The sequence below is a fragment of the Metopolophium dirhodum genome, chromosome 7, assembly GCF_019925205.1.
Source record: "Metopolophium dirhodum isolate CAU chromosome 7, ASM1992520v1, whole genome shotgun sequence".
NCBI classification, from domain to species: domain Eukaryota; kingdom Metazoa; phylum Arthropoda; class Insecta; order Hemiptera; family Aphididae; genus Metopolophium; species Metopolophium dirhodum.
This window is the reverse complement of record NC_083566.1, coordinates 25,557,013-25,584,782: the sequence shown is the minus strand read 5'-3', so window position 1 is coordinate 25,584,782 and position 27,770 is coordinate 25,557,013. Positions and strand designations below refer to the sequence as shown.

The following is a 27,770-nucleotide window of genomic DNA, read 5'->3' as shown; positions in this document are numbered from 1 at the left end:
GCTCGATATTGTGAAACAAACTTAAACAGACATTTTTTTAAATTATGAAGTATTAATATTCCAAAAAAATCTAGATTAGGGAGCAAACAAACGGTGTGGCAATCGCGGATAATGCAAATTATTCAATTTCAAAACGAAGAAATACCTAAGTAATACAAAACGTAAAATCATTATTCATCTGTCTAGTATTTATTTTCTTTAAACAGGTAACCTCTATTAGTTTATTGCCGAAAAGTTGTAAAATTATAAAAACAAAAAAAAGGTGGACAAGCTATATGGGCAGGAGCGGCTCCAGGGGCGGGGTAGGGGCCGCGCCCTCTCCCCAAGCTGTATTTATAAACAATTGTATACTGTTAAAAACAAAATTACAAAAAACATTTAACTAGATAAATTTAAAGTTGAGATTAAGAATAAACTCAACTTAACTCAGTTAAAAAAGTCAATATTTTTTTAAGTCATAGGTGGACTGATTTTTATTTTGATTTACACAAACATTTATCAAGACGTTTTACACAGAGATAAAATTAGATTATTACGACAATGATAGGTAATTAACTATAAAAAGTAAGTTACAACAATAAACATTTTAACTGAATAAGTATTAATAAGTTATTAGACATTTTAATAGATATTTTCAGAAAATTATGACTCCCCCCCCCCCCACTCCTTAATCATTTCTCAGGAACCCCTGGCCGTGGGTACCACTCTGCTGTACAGTAGGTAGTTGTCGAGCATGTGATGGATGTATTATTATATTTGAATTCAATGATAAATCATTGCATAAGAAAAACGATTCTGATCTGAGATGGTTTGTCAGTCCAGGATATTTTATATTATATTTATGCTGTTGTGACTTATTATTAATATGGTAGCTAGCCAATGGTAAGTGTGTTCTTCTATAAAATATGATCCTTGTATAAAATAATAATCTAATTAAAAAAAAATGTAAAAAAATTTGCCATGGCTATGAATAGCGTTACTTTTTGGAGAAGTTTTTTTTTTTGATATAGGTAGAAACTTGTTGTAAGAACTTGTTGAGGACCTTCTATTAAAAATTAACATGTTAGCTATGAAAAAACATTTTTAAAAATTCCCGTTTTTCCTTAATTTTTCTTTTGTTTTTCACGTCGCTTTTGAAAACTACTAGGAAATTTTTACTTTTGACCCCCCAAAGTACCAACTAGATTCACTTTCCTATCAGAAAAGTTACTGTTGAAGAAAATCCAAGCACTTTTACTGTCCTAAAAGGTGATGACACAAAAATTAAAAAATAAAAAATAAAAATAAAACACACATCATTGTAAAATCAATACATTCATCGCTTCGCTCAGAATCTAATATTATAGATACATCGATGCAATTTTTTTTTATAAGCATTTAAAGTTCAAATTTTAACAAAATTCATCAAAATCATAAAATCTGGCATAAATTTTTTCAACCAACTCTATAATTAATAAGACAATTAATTACTTCATAGTTAGTTTAATAGTTATAATATCATGAAATATACTTGGTATATAAGTTGACCGTCTTCGCTCAGAATCGTTTTTGTATACAATAATTTTATATCATTGAATTAAATTTTAAAGTTTAACACATCCATTACAGTGACTTACTCGACACCTATACAGTACAGCAGAGCGGTACCCACTTGCCGCTTTTTTATATTTAAAATGTATACATTGGCAATTTCATTATTCAAATATTTAATTATTTAATTAATATTAATTATTTTCATGTAAATACTATATAAAATAAAAATATAAAATGTATTAATTAAAAATATTCTATAACTTAGTTGTGTTAATAGGTAAATCATATACTACAAATATATTATAAAATAAAACAGAAACAATAATGTGGCTTGGTGTGGCGCAGTGCGTACACTCAACTGCGGAAACGCACTGAGTGTACATAACAGCCGGCGTTGCTAGTTCCCGGATGGGTGACCACCCGGGATTTTTAACAACAAATCCTTGCCACACATACAAAACGTGTTTTCAACCCCCTACTAACAACCTACAAACAAACAAAATAGCTAATGGCCTAAGTTGCCGGGCTCAAGCTGAATAAAAAAAAAAAAAAACATTATTAATTAACTTGATGTTTTCATACAGAACTGATCTTTAGACAAAAAATTTGTATAATTTTACAATACAATTATTTTAATTACCAATACAATACCATCACATATTTACAGTAAATTAAAGTTATAAATACATATATACATCTTATATGCATATTCATATAATTTTTATTGTCCTTGCATAAGTCACTGCAAATCGTCAACTATTATTTTCATATACTAAACAAATACCTGAAAAAATTAGAGAGGATTAGATTAAATTATAAAATAATTATATATAATAAATATAATAATTAATGTATTAATAAAATATAGTATAGTTTGTAGAATATACATTATGACTATCATTTTATGTGAACACATTTTTACATAATATAAGTTATCATTAAGATTTAAAACTGCCCGTACCACCCATCAATTACTATTTACTCTATGAATAAACAAAAATAATGTCAAATATTTGTGAGCAAAAAAAAAAATTCATGTGTATAGGTATATCCTATAGGGGTCGAAAAAATAAGCTATAAAGACCCTCCAAGTGACAAGGAATCTATTTATATAAGTTTTATTAAAAACAATTCAGTAATTTTTTGAGTCTATTAATAATTCAGATATACCAACATCCATTTTTATATACACAGAAAGAGACAATATTACAAATTAAGTATAACTTAGCATAATACACCCTTCACCATAATTAAGGAAAAACTAAATATTATCTTAAATTTAAAATTACTGCTTTACTATAAACCTAAAGGTAACTATTCAAATAAGTAGTATATTAGTTCACCACATCAAAATATAAAGGCATGATTCGTTAACTCATTAAAAATTAAAATATATCTAGTATAAAAAGTATAAAAAGTATAACTAGTCTATTTATTTAACTTAATTTGAACTACTTAAAATGTTCCAAGAAATAAGTTTTATTACTCAACATTGAAAAGCAAATAAATATCGGTACTTAAACAGTGGACCAATTATGGAAAAACTTAATGCCATTTGACTAGTATGTTTAAGAGAGCGCTACACCTATGCATGCTCTGTCTTACAAATACATAACATAGCAAATTGTACGCTCAGCAGATCACGTTTAGCCTTGTTAGTTTAAAAATTAGAGTGAATTGACCTCTTATAAAATTTAAAGGTAAGATTATTATCTGAGAACCTCATAGGTTTTTTTATGGATTCTAATTATAAAGCAAATTATGAGTACTTTAAAATGCACAAACAATTTTAAATTTTAAAATACTCACAACTTGCTTTAAAATTAAAATATAAAAAACCCTGAGGTTGACTAGATAATATTCTCACTTCTAAATTCTAAAGAGGTCACTTAATTCTAATTTTTAACCTAAAAGAGCTAAATGTGATCTGCTGAGAGTACAATTTGCTATGTTATGTGTTTGTAAAACAAAGAGCATGTATGCAGGTGAAGAGCCCTCTTAAGGATTAAAATTATACTATAGAAGAACCTAGAAAGTCCAGGGAATGTGGTAGTCCAGAGTCCAGACAACAAATTATCTATTAATGATAACTTGTCCAAAATCTCAGAACATAATCAATCTATGAAACAACTTTATCAACAATTTCATTATTTAGGACCTACTCCACCCCTTTTCTGCTTAGTGTATCGTGTATATTGTTCAACATTAAAAAAAAGTTAAATAAAAGTTGAGCATCACATAAAAAAAATTACTGATTTTTTTACTAATAAATAATTCAATCCAAATTAACTTAACCCCTTTTGGGAAATTAATTAACATTTTTTTTTAATTTGTTACTCGTCAAAACTCATCAATAAAGTTGGAAGATTTAAATTTCTTAGTTATTGAGAACTCTTGAAATACCTTGATTAATCCAGAATAATTGCTATTCTAGAAAAAACTTTGATTTTTTTCAGATTATCAAGGTTCTTCGGTACATATGTATATACATTAATCTATTACACAATAAAAACATTTTAATTATTTGTTTTACCTTTTAAATGTTATGTATTCTTATTAGAATGTATACATTTTCCCCAAATCTTTTCATTTTCTTCATTAAGTTCTGCAAAAAAATTGATTATCAATTATATATTAAGCCCGTCTATCTTAAATTGTTTGTGTATATGTTTGTGTAATTGTTTACTAATAGTAATATAATATAATCTATATTCTGTATCTATTTCAATTTTCAATTTAATTGCCTACATAACATAATTGAACATTTAAATACTTAGTTACTGATAACTATGGCAATGAAGTTATTGCATTAAAAAAACTCACTAAATTGATTGCATTATTGCATAAAATATATTAAAAATTGCATCGAAAAAATTAAATTATAATCAACAAAATCAAAAATATTAGTAAATAATAATATTAATAATTAAATATGAATATTGCTTACATTATTGCATTACCCAACAAATGATTTATTTAAGTTTTCTTAGCGACCCTAATGCGATAATCGCTCTATAGAAATATTAATAAAATAATAAGTATTACAACAAATATAGAAGTTTGTGCACTACTACCTTTACTTGCTTTTATTTCATATATTAAGTTATATAATCTTAAATGTAAACAAAAATTATGAAAAATAGTTAAAATTGCATTTATTGCAATACAATTTTTTTTTTTTGATTAAATTAAGTTTAACGAAACATATTTTAATCTCACTCAGCAATAAATATAAGCATTTACAAAAAACATGCAAATTCAACAACTTCACTGCCCTACAGATAACAAAATTAATATTATTATTAGACATAATACCTAAGTGCGATAGTAAATAATATAACTAGTACAAAAATATGTAATCAAGATTCATGTTTAAAACTTACTTTTTAAATTTTCTTCTTTAAGACGTTTGAAATGCTGTTCTATGCTTGAATTTGAAAAGTTCTATAAGCATTAAGTAATTATATATTGTTAAATACGGATACCTAATTATGTTTACTAATAAACTAATTATACATCAGTAAGAGTTTAAGAAAACAAAAAGTATATGAAGAATCTAAATAACATAAGAAGAGAACCAGCTAGTCACCAACAATGCTCAAATTGGGGGTATGGAGCTCCTTAACTATTTTTATTTTATTTTTTGCTTACCCAAATTAATTTTTACTGAAATGCGGAAAACATGATATTAGCTTATTATCTTTTCTATGGTTTAAACTACCTAACACCTTGCTATTTGTATTTAAGTTTTTTTTTTATTTTTTTACACACCTGTTCTTTGCTTAATGAAATAATGCACAGGTCACAGATATATTATACATAGGTATTAGGACATTAGGTAAAATAAACTATTATACTACCACTGGTGGACTAGTGTTGAACCACAAATTAAGATACTATCACTAATAATATTTATTTTTTATTTCCTACTGAAACATGTATGCATTGCTATAAAAATAGGAATTATAATAATATAAAAAATGTGTTTTTAAGTGACTGAATGTCTGAATGTACATAATGTAATTTGAACATTTTTGAAAAATTGGGTTTATATAAGTACGTATATTTACTTACATGTTACATAGTTACATATTATATAATATTTGAAATATAATAAAACTAAAATGCTCTAACTAAGCTGAAATGTAATATTTAAAATTTAGGAATTTTAAATTAATGCCCCCCCCCTTCCCCCATTCCTCAACGAGTCTGTGCTTAATAATATTGCTCTTGGAACACAGTTTTTAAATCATTGGAATGAGCTCCTCTACTTAAATAAAAAAATATAATAAAATAATAATATACATAATAATAAAATAATAATATACATTATAATTTATAAGTTATAATAATCATACAAACCATATTTGAATTTTTCATACTGTCTTTTGAAGACATAGATTCAGCTAGTTGTTGAATGGCTATTCCTCTACCTCCATATTTAGGTCGACGTGGTTCAGAAATTATTGTTGGCTATTCAATAAATCATGAAAAATATATTAAATAATCTTAATAAAATCAATAAAACATTAAATTTAGTAATAGTTACTTTTGAAATCTGTAAAGAGCCAGATGCTATAGAATCTACTTGCAAGCCAGAATCAGGATTTCGTCGATTTTGGGTACGAACTTTTGATGTTTCATTATTTCTTAACTTGGTAGATTTAGTGTTTATATTAGACATTCTAAAAAAAAAATTTAATTTATAATTTTTAAAACGTTCTGATCAATATGAAAAAATTTAGTCTTATTTATTACAATTAATAACTAAATACTCACTTACTTAATCAATATTACTTTAACAAATATTATGTTATATTATTACCTATAACCGATAATATTGTAAACATATAAATTGAAACAAGAAATCAAAAACGATACAACAATAAATTTACTTTGAAAAATTCACAATCAATAAAGGTTTTTTAGCGTAGGTAGATATTTAATTGATGATAATTAAGTTATAACATATAGGTAAGTGAAAAATATTTATAAATGTAATCTACAACAACTAAATGTATAAGTATATAGGTATCATACAACCACAGAATTACTAATGAAATCAGAATAATCACTGGAGACTGGACAATCAGTTGAGTTAATAGACCTTTTATTAATGGCGTATGGTTGAATTTAGAATTTGAACCACGGCGGCACGGCTAATGATGCCATTGTCCTATTGTAATGATCGATAGTATAGTATTTACTATTTAATGACAATTAATGTACAAAAATCATAGATAAACAAAACGACTATAATAATAATAATAATAATAACATCATGACCAAATCTATTGAGTCATGATTTGAATAATATTATGTTTATGACAAAAACTATAAAAAAACCATAGTCCATAGATAATATTATCACGATGTATAATATAAATATTATAATATTATTATCAGCTAAGATGACATAAGCACGGGCACAGCGCCCTCTGGTTTTTTGCCCCCAACGAGCTCTACCGCTCTGATCTAACGAATCACGATCATGAGTAGCCGACGATTTAAGATAATACCATCTAAAATCTAGGACACGATGTCTTAAGGGGATTCCATACCGTGATTTTCTGTTTTTGTCTAACACACGCGCGACATAGGATTTTTGACGGATTCTTTGCCAAACATATCAATTGATCAAAATGAAATTATGAGAATTCTGAAAACTAATTTTAATTCGTCGTCAAGTCTACTTGAAATCGACTTTTCCACAATTTTGGTTTTTGATTTTAGCTTCTCCAAAAATTGAAATACAAAAATGTTTAAATACTCTTTTTTAATATGACGTTTTCTGGAATTTGGGGGATAATATCAAAAATGTGGGAAAGTCGATTTCAAGTAGACTTGACGACGAATTAAAATCTGTTTTCAGAATTCATATCGCTTCAAGACGTGGTTTCCTACAATCACGCGTGCGTGATTGCGCGGTGCGCGATGCGCGTTTGCGCGATCACGCTTGCGTGATGCGTGATGGAAGTGTTTTGCTACGATGCGTGTTTACGACTGCGCGATTTGGAGTTTAGAAAAGTGTCGTCACTTCGTCAGTTGATGTTTAGTATTTCATCAAAATGGACGTAGTTATGCTTTACAATATTTTGGAGGATGAAGCAGATGAAGAACTATTGCTACTTGCGAATCATTTCCGTAATGAAAATGATGAAATGTTTAGTCAACGGAGCAGGGAGGGTTGTTTCAGTACTTTAATTCAAAGGCGCCTAATTGACAATGAAACTAGATTCAGGGCATATTTTAGAGTGTCATTTGAATTATTTAATTATATACTAAATGCTATTAAAGAAGATATAAGAAGGCGTCCAAGTAATCGGATTAAGAAACCAATATCACCAGAAGAGAAACTTAGCGTCACTCTAAGGTAAGTAAAATTATTGTACTATAGGTATATTTATCAAAATAAGAAAGTGACAATAAATATTTGGGTAATTTTCCATTTCAATTATATTATTCTGATATTGATAGAATGATTCATTTAAAAAATACATACATATTATTTATTTAGAACTTGGAATATATCTAACCTAAGTCCTAACCACTGAGCGTTAATAGTAATTAAAATAAAGCAACAAAAAATAATAAATATTTAAATTTACACCAATGTTATATGGAGATTTCATTTTAATAAAATAAAATAATATATATACTAACTTCGTACCAATCTGGTAATTTTCAAACTATAAAATATCAAAAAATAATTTTTTTTCAAAATAAAATAAAATAAAACTGTGCATGAAAAATGTTAAACTTGCTTAATAAAAATAAAAAAATTAATATTCTTCGAGATATTTTAAATAAGAAAAATTGGACTTCGCAGATGGAGTAGGATTTGAAATGTCCGAAACACTTGACATCGTAGTGGAACACGAAGATTCATCGGCAAGTATTGTAGGAACTTGCAGATTCGATGAAAATGTTGATGTTGATGTCATTGTTTCTACAGGTGGTGTACTCGTGGTAGCCTTTGTTTTTAATAAGCGTAATTCCATTTCGGAAACAATGTTAAATATCCTCATTTTGGCTTCCACAACTGATTCTGGAGGAAACATTGAAACCGTTGACGCCATACTTTTAAAAAAAGTTTGAATTGGATCAATAGATTCTTGTTGTTTCATTTCTCTTAACGCTGCCAATCGCTCCTCTCGTCCTTTTTTAATTTCATCTAATATTTTATCTTGAGCTCTTCGTGTTGTTTTTTTTTCGCACGGTTTTGTAAATGAATCTATCAAACTATGGTTTATTTCTGTATTTGGTAGTTTGTCATCAATGGGCATATCTAATAATGGTTCAGAACTTTTAAGTAACAGTTCCTTCTCTGGCTCGATTTCTTCAGTTTGGTCAAAACTATCATTTACGGCCATTTCTGAGTAGTTTGTGTTGTCATTGCAGGCTTTTTTTTCTACTGAAATGTTCGATGTAGTTCTGAAAATAATTACACATAAAAAATACACATAAATATAAAATGTATTGATTTTACAACTGCGTTTTTTAATTGTTTTCTATTTTCAAAAAAAAATGTACAAGTAACCTTAGTAGTTAAAAATTCATAACATTTTTATAATCCTTATCTAAGGTTTAAAAATTCAATACAATATAATACATAATAATATACGACATATAATAATTGTTTACCTTCTTTCGTTTTCGATGTTATCTAAAAAACTTAATGAATCGTCATTGTACTTCGATTTTGTTGTAGCTGCTGAACCGGTACCTAATCTTCGTTTCTTTAAATTTTTTTTATATGAATCTCTTATTGTGCGCCATCTTGTCTTACAATCATTTACTGAAAATAATTTTAGTGTATTATTTATATTTTACAGATTTTTAGCAACCGGTGAAAGTTATAGATCCCTTGCTTTTCAATTCCGAATATCTCACAGTTGGATAAGTACTATTATAAGGGAAGTATTAGTTGCTATTTGTCATCGTTTAAAAAATATAGCAATACCTGAACCAACGCAATGTAGTTTGTCGAAAGTAGCCAACGATTTCTATGAAATGTGGAATTTTCCAAATTGCTGCGGCGCCATAGACGGGAAGCACATACGGATCGTTTGCCCTGATAACTCTGGATCGCTGTTTTTTAATTACAAGTCATTTTTTTCAATTGTGTTATTGGCTTTAGTCGACGCGAATAACAAATTTCTGGTGGTAGACATAGGATCGTATGGTAAAGAAGGCGATGCAGGAATTTTCCCTAAATCTAATTTGGGCAAATCAATATCAACCGGAGAATTCAAATTTCCAGAACCAAAATGTTTACCAAACACTGATGTAGTCTTGCCACATGTATTTGTCGGTGACGAAGCATTTAAATTGACGGAGACAATGATGAGGCCTTATCCCCGAAACCAATCAAAACTAGATCCAAAAAAAGCCATTTTTAATTACCGCCTAAGTCGAGCTCGAAGAACCACAGAAAATACGTTTGGCATAATGTGTCAATACTTTCGTGTATTTTTCACGCCAATTAATATTCTGCCTGACACAGTCGACAATTTAATAATGGCCGCATGTATTATCCATAACATGTTACGAGAAGAACGAATGGTGTGTCCTATGGATTCGACAGACAGAGATCCCATAACAGACGTTCAAACGAACACGAACATGATACAATTTGGTGCAGTTGGAGGAAACGCAACTCATGAAGCTTTTCGAGTTAGGGAAACTTTTAAAGATTATTTTAACAGTAGGTCAGGATCAGTGAGTTGGCAGCAAAAACACGTGACTCGTACTAATTAAGATAGTGTTGTTATATATTATATTGACTGTTTACAAAAATTATTAGTAGTCCAAATATGATTTTACTATTAACTATTTTCATATTATATTCAGTGTAATATTATTTATAATGTAAAATTAAGTTTATTATTATCAACTAACATATTATTTTAAGTTATAAAACCAAACATTATATGTATATAAGTTTATTTTCGGTCACTATAAATTATCACATATAGATATAATTAAACTAAAACATTCTGTATTATTAGAAATGTAAGTAAATTATTTAATTTTAGATAAGATTTTATTCAGTCACATATTGATATTCTATAAATATCAAATTTTCTTGACTGTTGTCTCGTATTCGTTATTCAAGAACAAACAATTTGAATCACAAATCATAATATTTTCTTATATCATATTACTATCTTACTATATTTTTAACTTATAATTTATATTAATTTTCTAATGACATTACATACCGTTTTTTCCAATAGACTGTGAAATTTCTTTCCAAACATTATCTTTAATGCAATTATCCTTATAATTTTTGTCACTCAATTTATAAATTACAGGATAATTACGAACAACTTCTATGAGTTTTTCGTCATCCATAACATTAAATGCCCTCGACTCCATAGTTCACCAAAACTAATTTAAAAAAAAACATTGAAAATTGTAATAATTTACAAAAAAAAAATTATTTGTTATTTATATAGCAGCTTATATTTGAAAATTATTCTTACTTACTTCTACCTGCCGTTTGATTTGACTTGATATTGATAAAATCAAATAAAACATATAATACAATAATATTATATTAAATAATAATTAAATAATATATTAAAATAAATGAAATCCCGCAATGCGTTTCACGCAGAAGTTGACTTCGTGGCGACAGCTGCGTGACTGGAGTGCGTGATCGACAATCGCGCGCGCGAATATTCACGCGCGTGAATTATTAATAAACACTTACATAGTTTTTCGTGGTTTCAACTTTTGCGCGATCACGCATCACGCATCGCGCACCGCGCAATCACGCACGCGTGATTGTAGGAAACCAAGGCTTCAATAGATCAATATTGGAATGTTTGGCAAAAAACACGTCTAAAATACTATGTCACGCGTGTGTTAGACAGAAACAGAAAATCATGGTATCGAACCCCCTTAAATCGTGATCGCGGAGTTGTAGCCCCACGCATGATTGCATGAACTACTAGTAGTTCATGGTCCCACGGGCTATCTAAGATAAGTCTATCTTAAACCGTGCTAAACCCTATAAGTGGCCCGTGGCCACAGATTATATCATAATATCATATAATCTATGTCGTGGCAACGTAGATCAAGATCTTAGACCACAACCCAAGTCCATGATCACGATATCTCTAATCGTGCCCTGAACTCAAATACCACGGTCTTATACCACATTTCACAAGTCTATATTATACAGGTATACTATAGGTATACTATATTATTTTTAATTTGAATCTACCTAAATGATTTCAATTTACCATGCGTACCATAATTTTAAAATTTAATTTAATAATCTGTTATAAGTGTTATTGTAATATTATCTTAATATTATGTAATTTATAAACATTTTCAAAATTATCTATACTTATTATATAAAGAGGAAGTAATAGTTGACGTTGTTGAGGGTAATCTCTGGACCTTGTAACTACTGAACCGATTTCGAAAATTCTTTATATTTATACCTACTCTATATTTGATCTTGGTGGTATTAAGAGTAATTCTCAATATTTTCTTAAACCCTGCCATATTTTTGACTCAAACCATCATCGAGTACAAAAATAAGTTTCACCATAACTATGTAGTGGTATAATTATTGGTATAGTTTTCCACTGATTTGTCATTATGTTAAGGGGATTCGATACCGTAATTTTCTGTTTTTGTCTAACACACACGCGATATAGTATTTTAGACGTGTTTTTTGCCAAACATTCCAATTGATCTATTGAAGCAATAAGAATTCTGAAAACAGATTTGAAATCGACGTATTAAAAAAGAGTATTTAAACATTTTTGTATTTCAATTTTTGGAGAAACTAAAATCAAAATTGTGGGAAATTCGATTTCAAGTAGACTTGACGACGAATTCAAATCTGTTTCAGAATTCTCATCACTTCATTAGATCAATTGATATGTATGGCAAAGAATCCGTCAAAAATCCTATGTCGCGCGTGTGTTAGACAAAAAAAAAGAAAATCACGGTATGGAATCCCCTTAAACAAAAGAGGAAGAATGAAGATGGTGTTTGGCTCTTTTGCTCATAATTAAAACATACTACAACAAGTAAAATTTGGTGCTTCTAACCAGGCGCGTACACAAACAATTAAACAAATATTTTGGGGGGGGTTTGGTTGTACATTTTTGTACTTATATAATCTAACCTAACAAGAAGTTTACACAATTTCATAATACTATTTATTTCTCATAAAAACGTCATTATTAAAAAAAAAATTTAATAATTTTTAAAAACATGTATTTTTATAATATAAAATCTAATTTTTGAGATAGTCTTACAAATTTGTCAATGACTTCGTCAATATCAATGTCATCATTTCTATAAATATTCATCAGCGCTAATCCTGTCAGTCGCCAGTCGGTCGTGTCATTTTTTGTCACCAAAGTTTAATAATGTCGATTGATTAGAATTAATTCTTTTCATTTTTATAAAATTTTACCAGGTATATTCAAACTTACACTTGCGAACGCCAAATACACGTTTAAGGTCAAAGACGACAAGACGACTGACGAGTGTCAAACGTATACTAAATTGATAAAAGACATTTCAGAATTTCAGATATTATATTATCGTTATCGCATCGGCACTTCCGTCAAACTTAATTCATCGTTGCTATTGTTATAAAAATGATATCGGCTTGCATCGGGGTTTCATATGAAATCTATATTTATTTTGATGTGGTCATGTAGTGGTCCGATTGACGATAGTAGATACTGATCGAGCACTAAACGAGAATGTAATTCATATTACGATGGCAATGCGGGAAATTAAATAAAACCAAACTAATAAATAATAAAACTCATTTCCTGAAATTTCGGAGGGGGGGGAGTTGAACCCCTAGACCCCCCCTTGTATACGCGCCTGCTTCTAATTTAATACCAAGAACTGTATGAACAGCATACGCTTCATCAAAATATTTTCTACCTACCAACATAATATATTTTGAAAAAATAAGAAAATCAAATATAAAAAAGGTGGGTAGGTAGATATCGTTCTGCTGTACAGTAGGTGACGAGTGGGTCACTGTAATGGATGGTGTTAAATTTTAATTCAATGATATAATATCATTGTATAAGAAAAACGATTCTGAGTGAAAACGGTCAGTTAGCTATCATGATATTTGATGATGTTATTGTGAATAAATTATTTAAATTTATATATAACCTATTTACGTGGAACTTTGTTTTAAATTTTCAATCCTTAGCTATAAAAGTTGAACATTTTATAAATTTTTAACTACAAAATAATTATTAAAGTTTAAATTTGATAAATTTTGTCAAAATTTGAACTTCAAATGCTTATAAAAAAAATTGTGCCTAGGTATGTATTCTTAATATTTTTCAAGTGCTATTAGAACGATATATCAGGAGCCTTATAGGTATTAAATTTTCACGCTTTTTTACTCAACAAATAAAATTTTATTGATATTTATAGAAAAAAAAAAACTAAAAAAATTAAAAACTGACAATGTCCGTAAACAGCTCAAAAAGAGTCAAAATATTTTCAAAATTTTATTGTGTATAGAAAATGCTAATATAAACATTCAATGAAATTTTCAAGTATCTACAGTCATTCGTTTTTTAATTACAACAAAATAAGAAAATCGTTACATGAGAAATCGAGTGAATATCAAATGTTGTAAAAATATGAATTTCAAACGCTCATAAAAATTTAATTTGACTTTCTTGTTGACATTTTTTTTGATAAGGGTAGACAAACTTATGAGAAATCTTGTATTATAATTTATATAATAAAAAAAAAATTTAAAAAAAAAATAAAAAAAAAAACACACATCATTGTAAAATCAATACATTCATCGCTTCGCTCAGAATCTAAAATATTAGGTAGGTATATAGTTACAATTATTGTTATTTAACTTCAAAAGTGGTACTTTATCAACAGTACACTCAAAAAATGCATGGGAAACAATTGGTAACCGAAAGTATTCCATTAAGTCTGGTAAATGTTTATTCCTATTTTCTCTATCGTACTTGATACATTTCATTAAAGATTTATACACCTATTAATAATTATAACAGTTTCGGTAAAGCCGTTTCGGAGGAGTTCAGTAACAAACACTGTGGCACGATATATTAGATAATTACATATCTACTTAATATGCTGTCGCACAATGTCCGCGATCCGATGTAGTCGGATTGCCTACCTTAAGGGTGGCTGAATATTGCACTTAATTGCTGCGAGTTATATCCAAATGGATTTGAACAATCACAATTTTTTAAAGGGTTGTCATTTTTTAAGGACAACGAAGTGCACAGGATCGACTAGTGATATAATATAGGTAGGCATTTAATGCATACAAAGAAAATTAAATATGCACAGTTATTATTTATATTATTATTATTAATAAGTATCAAATAAGCCAAATAATATTTTTGAATAATGACCTATTCCATTTTTTTATGAAAGCAGATTTCCATAGCATACCACATATGAGCTTTCCACGTTAGCCCCCCCCCCCCTCCCCCCAACGAAAATTAAAGTAAGTGTGTGTAGAATTATAATTATTTATTATACTGTCGGGGATCCCGACTCAGGATTTCTAAACCATATCCACCCCAAATTAAATCCTATACTCGCCACTGTTCAATATTACAACGTTTCGAAAACTAGAATTTTGCGAGATAACTCCCGTAAAATCTTTTCTTCCGGCAATATTGCGATAAAGAAGCCTTGGCGTAATCAGGCCGTTCAGATATATTTTGGGGCCCGGGCAGAATCATGCAAGAGGCCCCTTCAGGCGCACCCCCAGGATTTTTGTTTTTGTGGAATTTTCTTTCTTTCCTTACACACAAGTAAGCAATTTTATTTGTATACATACGTATACGTACGTCCTTATCACGTAATAATAATTTAACTATTTATTAGATTTATTATTTAAATAGTGATATATTTTAGTTTTATATAACTATTTATTTATTATTTATTTAGATATCTAACGTCTACTATATTTGTAACGATATTCTATAATGAATAATTTAATGTAAAAAATATTTTTTTCGGGGGGGGTATTAAATCTAGGTAGGATGTCCTGATACGTTTTACAAAAATGTGCTGGTAGCTCTTGTAAACTACCTGTAGTTATTATATTACACTTACCTAAGTCGGCTTTCCATAAATAATAGGTAACAAATTTTACACATCGACCGCCATTATATCGTATGAATCTTATTTATTAATTATTATGCTTAGCCACTCTGCTGTACAGTAAGTTACAAGCGGGTCACTGTATAATGGATGGTATTAAATTTGAATTCAATGATATAGGTAATATCATTATTGTATCATTGAACGTATCTTAAATTTGTACAAGTTCCGTTCTATTTGTTCAGCTTATGAAAAAAGAAGAGCCAGGAAGCTGAGGAAGCCAGTATAAATAAATTATAAGCATAGAATTAATGAGTTGTAGTAAATTGTAGACTGTATGTATATGGTAGAGTAGGTACCTACCTACTAGAGTCCAGGGGTGGCCAACCTGCAGCACTTTGATGTTATTAAAACAATGGCACACTAGCGTCAGATAAAATATAATTCTTAAGAGGACGTAACGCCCGCATGTGTTGTCTCCGTCTTACAAACGTGTAACATACCAAATTTACGCTCAGAAATGCAAGTTGCATGCCGTTAGCTTAAAAATTAGAGTGAATCGACTTATCATGAAACTTGATGGTAAGAACATTATCTGTGTTCTGTTGGAAGTTTTTTTACGATAATTCAGTTTTTAAGTGAGTTATAGCGTGTATAATAAATGTAAATTAAAAATACTCATAACTCACTTAAAAACTGTATTATCGTAAAAAAACTTCCAACAGAACACAGATAATGTTCTAACCGATGATATTGAATTGAGTCCATGCTACTTGTATGTGTTTGAATTGAGTCCAGGGTATTATCTTATTATGAGCGTAAATTTGGTATGTTACGTGTTTGTAAGACGGAGACAACACATGCAGGTGTGGCGTCCTCTTAAGTATTTCTAAAATTTGTTTTTCAATATTAAATAAATCATAAGTCGTAAATATTGTATTGCACAACAATTATTGCGTTAAAATAACATTAATAATGTTATTATTGCCGTGTTAATTTTTTATGGCACATAATATTATATACTCAATTTTTTTTTTTTTGGCACAATATTTAAAAAGATTGGCCACCCTTGGTCTAGTTAAAACTAAATTTGATCGATTTCGGGGTTCAACGGTAGCATACACAATAATTTAGGTATTTTAAAGGTTTCAAGTACCCATGAATAGTATTTTTAAATTACAACAAAATAACTAAAATAATTATTCTTCGTTTACTTAAATATTTAATTTCATCCAAATTTTAACTTAAAATATATAAGACAAAAAAAATGTGCATATATATTTTTGAAGTTTTTGGTTACAATATGAGCTACTTATGAGAAATATGTAGGTACATTTCACTAGACCCCCAAGTTAGAAAAACGTTGTTTTTTTTGGTATATTGAATGCCATGCTATTTTATATTAATACTTTTTTTCACATATGTATAATCAGTGTTTGGACTTATCTAGATAATTATTTGTTCATCTTTTATCTTATCTAGATAAATAGTTACAAGGAACCTAAACGTTCATCTTAGATAATTTTTTTACTCATCTAAATGAATTCATCTAGATAAATTTTTTATTGATAAAAATCACAAAATTGTACAAACGCATTTAAATATTTATACACATTCTCAAACCAAGTTTATGGTTTATAAATAATGTAATTATTTTTATTTATATCATCATTATTATTATTATGTTCCTAGTGCCCAACTAAAATATACCTAAATTTAAAACCCATTTAAAAAAAAATTGTATCTTTTTTTATCTAGATAAAAAAATATTTATCTTTATCTTTATCTAGATAAATATGAGTTAAGTTATCTTTTATCTCTATCTAGATACATTAGAGTTTCATTATCTTTATCTTTATCTAGATAAAAAACTACTTATCTAATCCGAACACTGTGTATAATGTATGACTTAATATTATTAATTTAATACTGTTAGGAACTCTCACTTCTACACAGCCAACGGCTTGGAAGTGACCAACTTCTGTAATTAAAAATGTTTTCTTTTAAATTGTAAAAATAGTTGGAAATAAATAAATATTATTATTATTTAAAAAAAAAAAACTTCTCATACATAAATACCTTTAAGATAACATTTTATTTTTGTACTCCCAACCACTCCAAACATTTTAAATCAATTAATTGAATTGGTAGTTTCTCATGTGTACTGATTAAAAATCATAATTCAGATTAATTAATAACATTAATCTATTCAATTTAGGTAAAAATGTGAACACCAAGAAACAAAATAACTAAAAGAAATCATTTTACTGCTTGAAAATGTAATTTGGACAGTGGCATAGAAATAATTAAATTATTTATTTATTTTAGTAGATGAAAATAAACCATACAAAGTAAAAGATATAAACAAACGTTTTGTTAATTTTTTAAGCATAATAATTTAAGTTCGATTTCTTTTTAGCTTGCACTTCCATTATGGCATCCATAAAATCTTCATGAGTAACAGTTGACGCACCTCTTCTTAAAGCAATCATACCCTAAAAATTAAAATAAATCATTTTATTTAATCATGGGTTAAATTAAAATTTTTCAGAATACACATACCTAAGGAAACAATATTGTTAGTAAACATGAATAGTAAGAAAACAAAGATAATTGAAACATATAATATGAATGGAGAAACAACAAATTAAAAGTATAGAAGAACCATACAAGAACTCGCATGTTTTTTAAAACAAAATAAGAAAATATTAGAATAAATCTCTGAATAACTGATAACTAATAATATTAGGTACCTATGTGCAATATTTTTGGAAAAAATTAGTTTAACCTACCATATTACCAATAAAATATAAAATATCATTGGAAATAGTCAGAGACGGTATGATCAAATTATTTTTTTGTAAGGAATCATTGAATTCAAATTTAAGGCCCCTGCAAACATGTCATTTTGAAGTTGTGTTTGCGCAATTCTTTCACTCCTTGGGGTCACGGCTCGTCTTTGTGTGTGTAGTAAATGAATATATACTCTGTTCCATCTAAGAGTGAACCACACGGCTGACCAAAACACGTTTTTTCCGCGCATTCCCACCACAGTCCAGACATTGGTGAGAACATTAACACAAGCACCCGACGACGATGACTGTCCGCTAATCACAGAACCATAGCCATCGCATGGGTGGGCTCAGGCATTGTTCGGCGGTTCACTATTAGATGGAACAGAGTATAGTGTGTAAATACTCCCCACAACTCCCCTGCATTATACATATTACACAACCGCATGTATATATCATTTATTCATTAGATAAAAATATTCAAAATCAATTTATGGATGTGAAATGGCTATACGCATAACAAAAATTTAAGTACTTCCAAAGGTCAAATTTAAAAAATGTAAAGATTTTTGAATGCATTAACAAGATTACTTTGCATCGGTCAGAGTACCTTTTTAATTTTATCAATTTTTCAAAAACTAATAAAAATATTGAATACATGCTCTGGCTAATGCAAATCACAAATCTTTAAATTTTTTTTTAAATCAAACCATTACAAGTATTTTAATTGTTGTCAGTCGCTGTGGTCGTTTTGATGAACAATTGACGGGGTTTGCTGGGGCCTTAACACATCTATAACAGTAGTAAGTTACATTCTAAATCTACTATACAGCAGTGACTTCCTCAGTTTTATAATAAATATTTTACAAGTCTCCCACAAACCCCTCGATTAAATTTGGCTTGGTTTCTTTAATTATGAATAACACATGACCAATTAATTTAGATTAAAAATAATACTATTAATAGAAGTGTAAACATTTTATAATTCAGTTATTTAACACCATACTTTTAAATATGGTTAAATAAAATTAAACAGAATCTGAATTTTAAATTTTACTATTGAATACCTATTGTGTGTAACAAATTTTTAGTAAACAAAACATATCTCAATATAAGAAATACAATTTCAAGTTAACTATTGAGATTACTTATAATTTATAAAATATGATTGTAGAAAATAACTATTATAAAATAAACAACTTCCATAGTGAACAATTTCAATAATTAATAAATAATAATTTATGCATAGGGGGACGGAGTGGCTGAGCAGACTAAGGCGTCAGTTACGCTGCGCACTGACCTCGGCCGTGGGCGTCATTTTTCTTCGGGCAAGTCACGGTGTTTGGAGAGAAGTGCTGCCATCCCCCTCCCAGGCATGGCAGATACCTACGGGTGCCCACTAAAAAATCTGCCAAACGTGTTTAAACATACAAAACCCTCCTCCACGGTTAAAAACCACCCAATTACCTAAGTTGCCACGCGTTCAATTAATAAAAAAAAAAAAGAATTATACATAATTTATATTTATAATATGAATGTATATTCTGTCTCATATAAGAGTAACCTCAGGCGGGATTCTGCGCACAAAAATCAATATAATCGAGAGGAGCGGTGAAAATCAAATGCTGACTGAGGTTACTCTTATATAAAACAGAATATAGAAGGGTATATTTCTATGTTACATCTAACAGTTTAACCTACCTAAACATTAAAAATACAATTTTACTATGTAATAAATATAACCAAGGGTGCCCTTGAATATAACTGGTGTTAAAAGTCAACTTACAGCTTCAACACAAACAGCCTTGCATTGTGCCCCATTAAAATCGTCAGTCGATCTCGAAAGTTCTTCAAAGTTAACATCAAATTTGTTCATCTTTCTTGAATGTATCTGCATAATACGTGCACGAGCTTCTTGATTGGGGTGTGGGAACTCAATTTTTCTATCTAATCGGCCAGACCTCAACAATGCTGGGTCCAAAATATCTACTCTGTTAGTAGCTGCAATCACTTTTATATCGGCTGTTGAACTGAAACCGTCCAATTGATTAAGAAGTTCCAACATAGTTCTTTGTACTTCTCGATCACCAGCTTTTTCAGAGTCAAAACGTTTTGTACCAATGGCATCCAGTTCATCAATAAATATTACTGCAGGTGCTTTTTCTTTAGCTAAAGCAAATGCATCTCGTACTAATTTTGCTCCATCACCAATAAACATCTGTACCAATTGTGGACCAGCAAGCTTTAAAAATGTTGATTTTGTTTGAGCAGCACATGCTCGAGCTAAAAGGGTTTTTCCAGTACCAGGTGGACCGTACAAAAGAACTCCTTTTGGTGGTTGTATACCAAGATTAATAAATTTCTCTTTGTGTGTCATAGGTAACACTACAGCTTCAATAAGCTAAAATAATACGATTTCAGGATTTAGTATGAAAAACAGAAGTTTATAACTGATAACTTACCTCTTGAATTTGTTTGTCCAAGCCACCGATATCTACATATTGTTCAGTTGGTCTTTCATCAACCTCCATTGCTTTAACGCGAGCATCATATTCAGCTGGTAATGTTTCTAATACTAGATACGAATCTTTATTAACACCGACCAGATCACCTGGTTTTAATTGTTCTGGATCTACTAGACCAATAACAGGTAAGAAGTAAGTCTGGAATAAAAATAATTCATGTTTAGAACAAGGAATGAGACAATAATAAAACTACATTATTAATATTTAAAACAATTGCTACTTGTCTTGTTGATGTTTTAATAACTGCACATTTCCCTGTTCTTTGGCTGTCTAAATCAACTACAGCACCATCTTCTTCGGTATCTTGTGGGTCGACATCTAATAACTCTATCACATTAGATACCAAATAAGGCAATGTCTTGTTGACTTTAATCTTTTCTGTGTTCTCTTTAATCTTGTCAGCTTGCGATTGCAGTTCATGTGATATACGCATAACATCACTTTTCATGACTTTTATGTCATTGTCTAGCAGACGTGTGCGTGATGTTATTTCTTCATTGGACATGAGCAAAATCTCATCTTCTACCCGGTCCTATAATTAATTACAATTGGTTAAGTATAAACATTTATATATTATAAAATGTAGTGTACTTGTAAGCATAGACTATTTAGCATACAATTAATTAAAAAACAGAACTTACACTATCCTCCCAAACTGATGGATCTTCTAATGTCTTACTGGTTCCTTCTTCAGTCATGTTGTGAATCTGTTTTATATTTTAGTGAAATTAGATTTATACAAGAATATGAAGTATATTAATTTAAGCTGACGAGTGTAGAACCTGCAACTCTCTGTAATACTATATAAATATAATAATAAATAACAATAAATATTAAGAATATAAGACGATGATAAGTTCTGTACGTAATTTCGTTTCGTTTACAATGATTGTTGATTTTCTGCTGATATCACGATCACCTAGCTAAACGCCATAACCTCAAAATGTTATTATCTTTAAATTGCAGTGGTGCTATCGTAGTGGGAAAAAATAAAAAATTGTAGTCGTAATCGTAATCATGACGACAAATAATAATAAATAATAATAAAGAGTTAAAGAATATATTAAATATTTTGTTCTTCTACACAATATGACAAATTAATTAATTTAAATTTATCATGGTTCTACATAAAAATATAAATACAAAAATACTTGACTCTTCTCCTATAAACGTTTTAAAGTTTGCAGGTAATACATAGAGTAATACTAAATACTCTATGAAGTACGGTCATAGTACATTAATGTTCTAAGATACGGCTAATATTGATTTTTTAAACTGTGATAATATTGATAAATTCAAATCATGTTTAAATATAAAAAAACATAGGATGATAGGACAGGACAGGTAGGTACTTACTCGATATTTTTCCTAAAAAGAAAATCTATGACAAGATCCTTATTGATCGCGATCCTTAACGAATTGTAAAAAAAAGAAATCTCGGCTTAGAGCCATGAAAAAAATGAAAACACGAAGTCACTGACTAACCATTGATTAGTGATAAACAATGTTAACTATTAAATATTAACTTAATTATGAATTATTATTTATGGTTTAGTCAATAGTTAGTGTTAAAAGTTAAAGTTAATTTTAATTAGTTGATTAATTTTAAAGTTCATAATCTTTAATATATTATTTACATTTTTACATCTTTATTTAATGCAATAGTATTAATGTATAGTATTTGATTTTATTGAACTATTATCGATGTAAGTGTATTATGTCCGCATTCTCAGAAAGTTTGTAAGCTTTCTTAAAGGTTTTTCCTACATTTTTATTATAAGCTGTGTAAGTTAACGTGTTGAATAATGCTACCGGGACGTGGAGTGGGCTGTTTGCCGGGTAAGTCTTTATCAAAACATGATGTTATGTCTATACTGAAATTATAATTTATTAGTCATTCATTATTATTACTTTTCTCCATTAATTTGTACCTTACCATTTTATCTCACAGATAATCCTTTGGGTCTCTCTTGGCATGATAGTAATTGGATTCCGATGCTCAACTCTAATAACATACTGGACTACTTCTCGGAACGTAGTAATCCATTTTACGATCGGAGTTGTAATAATGAAGCTATTAAAATGCAACGGCTCAGTATGGATCAGTTGAGGTAAGAACCCTAGTCAAATGTATGTATTTTTATTTTTTACATCAATACTAGTTATTGACACTTGTAAAATAATTGCCTAGTTAGAAATAAATATTTATGTTTTAAATTATTGAAATAGCTAACTAGTAACTTTTGGAAATTATGTTTTTTGGTCAGGGACTGAAACCTTTTTGATTTGAACTATAAGTTTCCTGGTTAGGTTTGATGACGTGTTTTCCATGAGTCATAACGAGTAAAGTCGTAACATAGTACTAAAGTCTTAATAATAAATTATTTTTCATTATGTTCAATATTGGCTAATCATTAACATCTATTAATATTGATCATTAATTTGTATGCATGTATTTTGAAATATATACATGCTACATGGATTTATGTTTTAATATTATTCTCTGCCATAAAGCTTTGATTTAATAATAATTTATAAACATTCAATCAGAATACAATTATTATACTTGTATGCAAAGTGTTTCTACAGGACTTCAAAAATTTGATATGTGCTAATTATTTGAAGAATTTTCAATGTACATTTTGGACTAATTCAACAAAACATCATTGTATAGGCTAGATTTCCTTAAAAAAATGCTTAAATGCTTAGAATTTTGAAAAACTTGGCCCCAGTGCTTTAAATGTCAAAGAATGCATTATTAAGTAAGAGTGCTAATAAGAATATTTTAATATTACTTTTTCTTTTCTTTATAAACGTTTTATTTTAGTAATATGATTGGACTGGAGTATTGCCTTCTTCATGTGCAAGAACCAATTTTGTATGTAGTACGTAAACAACACAGACATTCTCCAACACATTCTACACCAATTGCCGATTTTTACATTGTTGCTGGAATAGTTTATCAAGCTCCAGATCTTCTTTCAATTATTAATTCTCACATGGTATGTAAGATTTTGATAACATATTAACATTATATATAATATAAATATATATATTTTTTTATATAACTACATTATATATTAATATTTAATATTACCTATATTAGGGTTAGGTACAATATGTGTGTTAAAGTTAAAGTATAAAATCTATTAATAATTTATTATATAATATATTTAATACTTAGTATCTAGACATTTTATAAAATGTGATAAATCACTAAGCACTGTACAATTCATAAATTGCCAAGGCAATTCAAATTTTTAATGATATATTATTATGTATTCATAATAATTTTTAGTAAATACACTAAATACACTAAATTTTGAGTATTATTTAATTTGTCATTAAAACCACTTTTTCGTCATCTACTTCGAATATAATATTACCTACTTAAATATTGCTGTAGATCAATGTTGCCGGTAGATCACATACAACAAGATAGCCAAGTTATATCAATTAGATGCTTAGGCTAAATTATAATTTCAAACATTTAATTTTTTGGGGGGATTGCTTTCCATCTGTAGGAGACAGATGGAGGAAAGCAATCAACTTGTTTTTATCAATAGACTTTATGTCGAATCAATGTCCTACAATATAATATACTCTATTCAACTTAAGAAATGTACTTAGTGGAGCTCAAGAGCATGGTTCAATACACAGCAAGCATACTACCGTCTAGTGAACTTTGGTCACCGCCAAATGTATTTCTAAACTTTAATAGAGAACAGACATATTGTAGTATGCTTTTTAATGAACTGGAAAAAAGGAACATAGCTGCTTCTTTTTGAATTTTTTTTATAGTACATACTTTAACTTTATTAAAATTTTTAAAAATGTTTTTTTTTAGATGTCTTCAGCATACCATTTAGAGACTGCATTTGAAGAACTAAACTCATTAGCTAGATTTCATCCATCTAAAGGTTATTCATGGGAAAATCGTAGACCTGGTCAGCCAACTGGTCCTGTAACAGCTCCTCCACCATCTCCAGTTAAGGTTACCGGCAAGAGAGACATTGAAGAAGCTAGTTCCCAATTTCAAAGATTACGAGTAGACATGTTGTTAGTTGAATTAACAAGAAAGTTTCCTTTACCTTTACCTCCAGCTCTTGCAGCAACACCTCAAAATACTATAAATAATCAACAAACAAGTAAATACATTTTTTAGAATTAAAATTAAGTTATATAATTTAAAATAGTTTAAGTAACTACTGAGTACTTATTATGTACAGTGTTTGATTTGAGGGTAGTGTACTCTGTGTAAAACAGAAAATCCTTTTTTTTAACCCTTCTAAATTGCCTACCAAAATGAAATACTAAGAATGGGATGTAATGAACTCTTTCACTTTTATTGTTATAATCAAATATAAGTTATAACTGTATCATTTATTTCAAAATATACAGATTTTATATTATTTTGTATATTTATATATGTACAGATTTTATATAATCTGTGATATTAGTATGAAAATAATGTTGGTAATTGGGGTTTGTTTATGATAAAGTTTGAATAATAAAATGATATCTTTTTTATTTGTTTACAGATGAACTAATTAAAAAAGAAGTGAAACAAGAAATAAAACAGGAAATGATTCAAGACATAAATATTAAACAAGAACCTCAGCCTACTAACTCTTTATCGCCATCAATGAGACCCCCTCCAGAGAAAAAGTTTAAGCCGGCATAATGCTCTTCTTATGTATAACATATTTATATATTATTTAATTACATGATCTGCATTTTATATACAGACTAAAGTTAATATATAAAGTATAATATACTTGATGGCAACTAAAGCCTTTTACTTATTTTAATCTAAAATTAATTGTTATTTTTATACTATAAATGATAGGATTATTTTATAATAAAAAAAATATGTTCAAAATAAGTATTCAGTTTTTAATGTTAAATATGTACATACGCAATGTATTTTTGTAAAATCTTAAGAGAAAAAACCGATATAATAAACATTTACATAACATATTAGGTATACTATTTATTTTAATTGTTTTTGTTGGGTATACTAAATAGCAAATATTAATACTAATTTGTGTTAATTTACAATGATTTAGTACAATAACATGGTACCATCTTTAATTTCATATCATATCATATGCCAACTTATTTGACCAATTGGCTATAGTAAATTGTAATATTTTTGCTTCTTTAATATGTTCAAAACTACTGTTATTATTTAATAGATTCCTCTTTATGTAAAAAGGCATGATACTACTATATCTTTACCTTACATAAGTATTCCATTTGATTGTTATAGAGAATTTTGAATGTTTGAATAATATTTATAACTCTGCTTTATTCTACATTTGAACATAAATAGATACTTTTAATTTAAATTTTTAATAATCGAATAGGTATGTTGTAAACATTGTTTTAGTGTATATATAATATTAAGCCTAATTATTGTTAACTTTTTATAATAATACATTTATCGTTCCAATTTTAGTATATGTACTGCTGAAGTAAGTACAATTTAAAATATATATTGCATTTTAGCAATTTATCTTAGTTACAGAAACATGTTACGTATCAACACTTTATACTATACTAGTACTTATATATAACACAAATTCTAGAATTATTTTAGCCTAAAAATTGGTAAAAAAAAAAAAGGTATAACTATAATTTTTGAATATTGCCTTTCTATGTTATTAAAAGCTATTATTATTAGAAAATTAGTCATAAAGTTAAAAGTTAAGCAAACTGTATTACCAGGTTTCTGGTAAACAGACTGTACTTACAGTTCCATTAAAATCAACATAATATACAATATTATTTTGTCTAAATCCAGATATATTTAATGGTTGTCTTATATAATAATATATACATAGCAATAACTAATAGATATATAATAAAAGTAAATAATCATAACCCACTTTGGTCTTTAATCGTGATTGTAAGTACGTTTTTGTTCACTTAATAAATGACCCTTGGTTTTATTTAATAATAAGAAAAAAACTATATAGTTGGTGGAGGAGCTACGCACATGGCCTCCCACAACTGTTTTTTTTTTTTTAGACTTGTAATTTATTAGACGCCTTACATAGGTGTCTATAGGTCACTCACTGCAGGTGGTAGCTGAGATATCCGACATACCTACTGGATACTGTGTGGGCCTTTTTTTGAAGACCTTCCGGCCAACCAGGCCGTGAGGGGCAGAGGACTTAAATTCTTTAAAGCGTAGAAGAGACGTTTATCATCTTCTGCGGGACAGCTGTGGAGATCGTAACATATTGAAAGAAGAAGCAGGCGAGGGAGGTGGCAAACAGTGAACAGACGGAGGAATTAGAATACGATCTCTAGAGAGGCTTCGGACGGCTCGGGAAGATGACTACATCATGAACGAGATGTCTAAGGCGGCGGACTCTGGTCGGTCCGTGAAGACTTTTACAGGATGACATATTGGATTTGACTATGTGAGGGCTGGTAACTGGTAAGACGGGGCCCGTTTGTGGTCGGTACCAAACCAGTATATTTAATTTTTAATTTTTGGTTCCCACTATCACTGCAACACATGATAATAATATATAAGTTCAATTAAGTTGGTACCTATAACCATTTGGTCGTTACTCGTTAGGACCAAATAGTAAATACTATATACGATCGTATATACTATATATAGTATATTTCATTAGGACGTAATAGCAGACTACGAAAATACTAAATAGTCATAAGTCATAGTATACCTAGTCTGTGCACTGTGCAGGTATATGCAGGCACTATGCTGGTATACATATAATAGTCAACAAGGTACTGAAGGTGGGTATGCATAATATTATGTGTTATATTATGT

General features: G+C 28.8%; 5 protein-coding genes across 12 annotated transcripts; 2 read left to right on the top strand and 3 right to left on the bottom strand.

The window, feature by feature from the left end:
- Nucleotides 1-745: 745 nt before the first annotated feature.
- On the bottom strand, nucleotides 746-6,883 carry LOC132948478 (uncharacterized). 7 transcript variants are annotated; one of them, XR_009665028.1, is made up of 7 exons: nucleotides 6,317-6,883; nucleotides 6,083-6,218; nucleotides 5,896-6,006; nucleotides 4,917-4,977; nucleotides 4,067-4,138; nucleotides 2,199-2,317; nucleotides 746-2,065 (listed from the first exon to the last, which is right to left on the bottom strand). XR_009665028.1 is itself a non-coding variant. In XM_061018950.1 (7 exons), exons 3-6 carry the CDS (start codon nucleotides 6,215-6,217, stop codon nucleotides 4,077-4,079), a joined length of 369 nt encoding a protein of 122 aa, XP_060874933.1. In that variant the 5' UTR covers nucleotide 6,218; nucleotides 6,313-6,358; nucleotides 6,429-6,883; the 3' UTR covers nucleotides 746-2,317; nucleotides 4,067-4,076. The 7 variants fall into 7 exon arrangements, 6 of the variants coding, with proteins under 6 accessions (XP_060874933.1, XP_060874934.1, XP_060874932.1 ...); XM_061018950.1 differs by having other exon boundaries at nucleotides 746-2,317; nucleotides 6,313-6,358; nucleotides 6,429-6,883; XM_061018951.1 differs by having other exon boundaries at nucleotides 746-2,317; nucleotides 6,317-6,358; nucleotides 6,429-6,883.
- A 543-nt stretch (nucleotides 6,884-7,426) lies between these two features.
- Nucleotides 7,427-10,771, top strand: LOC132949571 (uncharacterized). The gene is made up of 2 exons (XM_061020530.1): nucleotides 7,427-7,906; nucleotides 9,369-10,771. Exons 1-2 carry the CDS (start codon nucleotides 7,602-7,604, stop codon nucleotides 10,291-10,293), a joined length of 1,230 nt encoding a protein of 409 aa, XP_060876513.1. The 5' UTR covers nucleotides 7,427-7,601; the 3' UTR covers nucleotides 10,294-10,771.
- On the bottom strand, nucleotides 7,943-11,333 carry LOC132949573 (uncharacterized). Of its 2 annotated transcripts, XM_061020532.1 has the most exons (4): nucleotides 11,026-11,333; nucleotides 10,758-10,926; nucleotides 9,178-9,331; nucleotides 7,943-8,967 (listed from the first exon to the last, which is right to left on the bottom strand). In XM_061020532.1, exons 2-4 carry the CDS (start codon nucleotides 10,912-10,914, stop codon nucleotides 8,316-8,318), a joined length of 963 nt encoding a protein of 320 aa, XP_060876515.1. In that variant the 5' UTR covers nucleotides 10,915-10,926; nucleotides 11,026-11,333; the 3' UTR covers nucleotides 7,943-8,315. The 2 variants fall into 2 exon arrangements, with proteins under 2 accessions (XP_060876515.1, XP_060876514.1); XM_061020531.1 differs by having other exon boundaries at nucleotides 10,758-11,333.
- Nucleotides 11,334-17,891: 6,558 nt separating this feature from the next.
- LOC132948914 (26S proteasome regulatory subunit 6A-B) lies at nucleotides 17,892-21,855 on the bottom strand. Its single transcript, XM_061019607.1, has 5 exons — nucleotides 21,604-21,855; nucleotides 21,183-21,494; nucleotides 20,900-21,100; nucleotides 20,224-20,838; nucleotides 17,892-18,140 (listed from the first exon to the last, which is right to left on the bottom strand). Exons 1-5 carry the CDS (start codon nucleotides 21,658-21,660, stop codon nucleotides 18,030-18,032), a joined length of 1,296 nt encoding a protein of 431 aa, XP_060875590.1. The 5' UTR covers nucleotides 21,661-21,855; the 3' UTR covers nucleotides 17,892-18,029.
- A 175-nt stretch (nucleotides 21,856-22,030) lies between these two features.
- Nucleotides 22,031-25,942, top strand: LOC132948915 (mediator of RNA polymerase II transcription subunit 6). The gene is made up of 5 exons (XM_061019608.1): nucleotides 22,031-22,801; nucleotides 22,914-23,073; nucleotides 23,790-23,964; nucleotides 24,810-25,110; nucleotides 25,504-25,942. The coding sequence occupies exons 1-5, from the start codon at nucleotides 22,768-22,770 to the stop codon at nucleotides 25,644-25,646; spliced, it is 813 nt and encodes a 270-aa protein (XP_060875591.1). The 5' UTR covers nucleotides 22,031-22,767; the 3' UTR covers nucleotides 25,647-25,942.
- Nucleotides 25,943-27,770: the final 1,828 nt, after the last annotated feature.